Source organism: Malaclemys terrapin, chromosome 10 (assembly GCF_027887155.1).
Source record: "Malaclemys terrapin pileata isolate rMalTer1 chromosome 10, rMalTer1.hap1, whole genome shotgun sequence".
Taxonomy (NCBI): Eukaryota; Metazoa; Chordata; order Testudines; family Emydidae; genus Malaclemys; species Malaclemys terrapin.
In genome coordinates this window covers 79,130,626-79,136,435 of record NC_071514.1, presented here as the reverse complement: position 1 = coordinate 79,136,435, position 5,810 = coordinate 79,130,626, and the positions used below count along the sequence as shown (strand labels likewise).

The 5,810-nt window shown below is 50.9% G+C and overlaps 1 protein-coding gene across 1 annotated transcript; it reads right to left on the bottom strand.

The window, feature by feature from the left end:
• Positions 1–559: 559 nt before the first annotated feature.
• Positions 560–1,675, bottom strand: LOC128844933 (urotensin-2 receptor-like). Its single transcript, XM_054043087.1, has one exon. It carries the CDS (start codon positions 1,673–1,675, stop codon positions 560–562), a length of 1,116 nt encoding a protein of 371 aa, XP_053899062.1.
• Between the last annotated feature and the right edge of the window lie 4,135 nt (positions 1,676–5,810).

The window sequence follows — 5,810 nt, the reverse complement described above, 5'->3', positions numbered from 1 at the left end:
TGGGGGGAGGGGGAGAAAAAGCAGCATCCGTGTTTTCCATTCAGTTACATTAGATTTAAGGGCTCTCTCTCAATGTGGAGAAGCAGTAACTGCCAAGTATTAAGTGATCCTTAAAGCCTTTGTCTGGTGTTGGATGCCAGAAAACCGAGGCCTGGTGCTTGTACCACGTAGCCTCCTTTTCCCTGCCACACTGACTCGAAATGAGAGTTATGTAAATATAGTTTAGACCAGAGCTGCTACTGTAATGATCTTCTACATGTGTAATGACCTACCAGCACCATGTGGGGTCAACATGGCTAGAACCCAGGACTTTCGGCTCCAAAGTCTGGGCTTCTACCGTGTTCCCAATGAGTAACTTGGTTAGCTGGTAGCTGTAGTAGGCTCTTATCCTCTATGTGGATTGGCTACCGGAGGGGAATATGTTGCTCATACCTAGTGTGTTAAATTTGAACGTAATTTCTGGTGCAGCTGTGCCACGCAGGTGGTACCACACATGTAAATAAAACCCACGAGCATGAATCATTAAATAGCTCCCTTCCCCCTCACACCTACTCACCTTTCACAGAGTGCAGACATCCTCGTTCGTGAGCCCTGTGATCTGAGCGATGGCTATGGATTCCGTGTAGGTGTGGCTTCCAGAGAACATGGACCTCCTCGAGGAGCGCCTCTTGGGCTTTAACGTGGAGAGGTGGATGCAGTTCTTCTGGCGACTCCTCAGATACTCTTTGTAATTCTTGGAGAGCAGCGTGTAAAGGAAAGGGTTAATGCAGCTGTTGCTGTAGGCCAAGCAGGTCACGATGAAATTGATGTAGACCCTGGTGGTGTTGGTGAGGTTCCCTGGCTGCTTGTAGTAGATACTGAGCAGCTGCCAGAGCCAGAAGGGAATGAAACAAGCCCAGTAGGTGAGGACGATGCTGAATATCATGTACAGGACTTTCTGCTTGGGGCACCGGTTCATTTCCCTGGTGGTGAAAACAGCAGTCTGAGATCTCCAGTATGTCTTGGCCAACTTAATGTATAAGTAGCAGATGACAAGCCCAGGGGCCAGGATGCAGGTGTTAAAAAGGATGGTGAGGTACACTTTGTAGGTCTCCATCTGCCAAGTGGGATGGCACATGCGCTTGGTCACCCCGCCCTGGTAACTCGTCCTGAGGTCTATGAGGATCATAGTAGGGAGGGCAAGAAGAAAGGACACCAGCCACACCAGGCAGGTGACAGTCCTCCGGTAGTCTCTGGATCTCCCAATAGTGTCTAATGGCTTGACTACGGCTAGGTACCTTTCAGTGCTCATGATGGTGAGGATGAAGATGCTGGCGTGCATGGTGAGGAGGTCCAGGCTGAACAGGACCCTGCAACCCACATCTCCAAAGTACCAGTCCTTCACGAAATACGTGCAGACCACGAAGGGGATGGTCGACAGGTACAGGAGATCTGCCAGTGCCAGGTTGACGATATAAATGTACATCGAGCCAGTGAATGTCATGGAGAGGTTCACGACCACCAATGTGTAGATGTTGCCAACTATGCCCACCAGGCACATCACGGCCAGGATGCACCCCAGGAAGTAGGTGACCAAGACATCACTGGTGTCAGCGAGGACTTCAAAGGTGGCATTGGCATGATCCGTGGCATTCTTAGGGTGGCAGGGTACAGAAGTGCATGGACCCAGCTCCATCTCTCTGCAATTATGGATTTTTTCAGCCCCAGAGCATAATAATAGATGCACTTAACTGTGAAGATGTCGCGGTGAGAAGCTGTCGTCAGACGTGCAGACAGATTCCATGCAGCTGAGCAGACAGGGCTGCGTTAGACACAAAGGTCCCTGTCACTATAACAGCATCACTCTGGTTTTCTGCCTGTGCCCACGAATTTACAGCCTCTAAAAAAAACAATCCCTGCTCTCTCTCGGCTGTATGTTATTTCACCCTGCAGAAAACAGCCTTCAAGGACCACAGATGGAAGTGAAGATAGGAGTCAGTTACCTGCAGACAGCTGTCTTCAAGTCCAAAGGCTAAAAGCCCCTAATGTATATTAAAGCTGTGGCTGGCAGGTAGATGGGGAAGCGATCACTCTGCTGGAAATAATCCTGGTGCAGCTGCCTGTCCAAGCTATTTTCCTTCCCATGAAGATGCAGGCATTTATTTACTCCGATTGCCTTCTAAGTGGTCCTTGTGACCCTGGAGGCTTTTAAGTTGTCAGCGATTGAATTGAAGCTGCGAGCAAGAGTTGCTCTTCTCCAGACCTGTCCAAAGTTCCATGGCACGTGAAATGACAGATAAACGGTGGCCTGAGTGCTGTGCAATTGGAGCTGATATCCTCCCAGAGACGGAGAGAGATGTGAGGGCGATCTGCTCTGCTGGCAGATGCTAGAATGTAAATCGGAAGCAGTGTTGTTTGAATGCCAAGGCAGATCTTAGCTGCTGTTAACAAAGATCAGGCTGGACCACCGAGGGGTCCCTGCCAGTCCCCAATGAGGTGGGTGTTGTGGCCTGGGCTAAGAGCAGAGCTGGGAGATCTGTTCCAGCAGATTCCTCTCTCTCCCCAGGCTGGTAAATCCATGCGTTTTCCAAGAGCCAGAGCTGGAGAGGGGTGGGATCTGCTGCTCTGACAGCCCCCCAAGAGGTGGGATTTGTCCCTTTTCCGAATAGAGAAGAGGAGGTGAAACCAGCACTGGCACATTCTTCCCACCAGGACGCATGCACACACCCGGCACCTCCTGCCCCCTTGCTCCCTTAGCAACACTGGGCATTGGGCTCTGCCTCTTGAAATGTATTTCTACAGGGAGATCTTTGCTCCTTTCTTTCTAGGCTCTTGCCCTGTAATTTTAATTTTGCACAGTTCTTTCTTTGTGCTTCAAAGGGGGCGCTGCGAGGCTAATTCCGCTGTGCAAGACGCACATACCCTCATTTGATCTGGGCATGGCTGGGGGGCTATTTTTAAACCTGCTGCCTCTATCAGGATGGAGAGGTATTGAACTTGTAGCTGGAGCATGTGTTCCAGGAAAAGGGAGCAGAGAAGTCTGAAAAGGCCAAAAGGAAATGCTGTCGAATGCCTCATTCCTGTAATAGGAGGGCCATAAAAATCAGAAGACAGTGAATGGCGTAGCCCTAGCTAACCATGGAATGAGCAAAGTGTCCTCACTTAGATTGCCACAGTGCCTTTTGTAACAAAAGATTGCCAGAACGGATTAGCTGAAGATCCCCTTACTTTGCGATGGAGTCACCTCTGGGGTGGAACACATCAGCTGCTTAGCAGCGCACAGCAACAGCATGCCATTGTTTAGGAGAGGACGTGAAGAAGCACATGGGGTGTCATTATCCTGGTTTGTATTTTGGCAGGAGACTGTCTGGTGCATCCTGGATGAGTCAGTCCTAAGGAAGAGAACCCCCCTCCCCCTGCAGCAAGTCACTGAAACTGAAGCAGTGCTGTTGTTCCTCTGCATTAGCCCTGGTGTTGAGGAGGCCTGACTGCACTAGGGCAAGGAAGAGGTAAGAACTGCATTTCTCCCACATGTATTGATTATGGCATGAATCTTTCAGCCATATTCTACATACAGACTAAGGCCATCCTAGACAACCGTGCTTTGACCATTGTCTCGTTGAGGTCCCCCCCACTTACTATATAATATCAGGGATCCCTATAAGGTCCGTTGCCCTCACTGGGTGTGGAATCTATGTAAGGATGGAGGAGAACTCCAGAAATTCCTTAGTCACTAGTCAGCTACGTAATAAACATTTTATTAAAGTTAATGTTTAAAATTAAATAGACACAAGTTAAGAGAGAAGGTACTGTACATCTGGGGTCAGGCTTGAGTTATGAGGGATTACAGGTACAGGTTACAAGAATCACTAGAGACCTACATATCACACAACCAACATAGACCCAGATTGGAGTGCGGGAGTTTTTAAAGCGTCAGTGGATAAATGGGTGCGGGTACGCCACCCATGGAATGTATAGAGTCCAAGTCAGTATCAGTGTAGCGAACAAGTACCTGGGTGGGGTGCGTCCTTTGGTTCATCAGGGAAGGAAGTGGGTTATTTCCCTGGTTAGCGGTCTCGATTACTCAACGTGGTATTGACGGTGTCCCATGATGTGTTCCGTATAGATGTCTCTGGACCACCTGATGGTGTCAGACACCATGAGCTGTGTCATGAGCCGGGCGTAGCGTCGCCTGACTCCCCACGCTCTCAGTACTGGCTCGTTGTGGGGGTCCCACGAGCCCAGGGCTACCACGATCAGGGTGTGTATCTGGACCTCATAGCCATGGGCTCTCAGGGTGTCGGCCAGCGGGGTGTACTTCAAAGCCTTCCGTGCTTGGGCCTCGTGGAAGGCCGGTGACCTGTTTTCAAATGGCACCGTGACACCTACCATGAGGACCTTCTTCTTTTCTGCGTCCGTCACGACGATGTCAGGTCGCAGTCGGCTGTCTGTCCCGGGGATGGCGGAGTCGACGGTGATCTTCCCCAGGGACAGCGGGATGGCTTTCACCAGCCGGTTCTGGATGGTGTTGTGGCGGATGTTAAAACCACAGTGGCCGGTTGGGTTTACAAAACATCCTGGGTACGGATTTAAAGTGCAGTTCTGCTCTGAGGAGTGACAGTAAAAACGGCACCATTGCACCTCCGTCGGGGGTCACTAATTCCAGACTAAACAGAGTCACTTTAAAGGTAAACAGATTTGTTTTCCCTTAGCTGCCAGCCTGAGATCTGACAGCCAAGCAGGACTGATTCATTCTCTCTCTCATACGACACCCATCTCTGTGGTATCTGAGCACCTTCCACTTAAAATCAATAGCAATAGCAAAGCCCTTAGTAGACGTCCTAGAGTCTGTAGCACTTTTTGGAGCCAAAACTGCTTGGGGCAGGTGATTTTTATAGCTGGGAAAGGAGGGCTGGAGAGCTGGCTGCCCTGGGAGTGGCCTGACCGCCGCCGAAACCGTGGGACCGACGGACCCCCCGCAGGCCGCCCCCTGCGGCTTGCTGCCCCAGGCACGCGCTTGGTGTGCTGGTGCCTGGAACCGCTCCCGGCTGCCAGTGCTACAAACCTGTTGTTTTGTATGGCTCTGGATGCTTACTGCTCTCCAGTCAAAGTGCCACCGTCCAATGCTCTTGTCATCCTTGAGCATCTTTTAAAATATACTAATAAATAGACCTCCTCAGATCAAATCAAACCACATAACAAAACTCTACCTCTCTTAGGTACCTACATGGCCCCTTTACCTTAGTATCTCAGCACCGCACAATTGTCAGTATATTTATCCTCGCAATACCCCTGTGAGGCAGGGCAGTACTATTATCCCCATTGTACAGAAGGGGAAACCGAGGCCCAGAGCAACTAAGTGACTTGTTCCACGTCTCGTGCATGGTCCAGATTAACCAACGTGCTCTCGGTGCCCTGGCGTGGGGTCCCCACCTCAGGAAGGCCCCCTCTCACCAGAAAAAGAAACAAGAGCAGCAGCAACAAAGCCCTGAGTGGCACCAGGTCACAATGCCATTCACTCAAATCTGGCTCTCACGCATCCCCCCGGCGGGACGGAGGGGCGGCTGGGCCAAACCTGAATGAGTGGTGCTGTCACCCGGCACTTGGCCTGCCTGCTTCTACCGTAACCCACCAAACCATCAGGCTTGCACTGAGCCCCATGGCGAAGAAGCTCTGCGCTAGGGGGCCAGAGGAGGGGTGGGACACTGAATTTTCACCTCAGGCGGTTATTGTCTTTTATCTCACATTGGCTATCTAATTGAGAGAAAGTGGGGGCCCCCCAGCTTCCATAGAGCACAGCACCCCACAACTCTTTAATCTGGACCTGGTCT

Coding starts and splice junctions, on each gene's coding strand:
- LOC128844933 (XM_054043087.1), bottom strand. CDS start 1,675: ATGGAGCTGGGTCCATGCACTTCTGTACCCTGCCACCCTAAGAATGCC.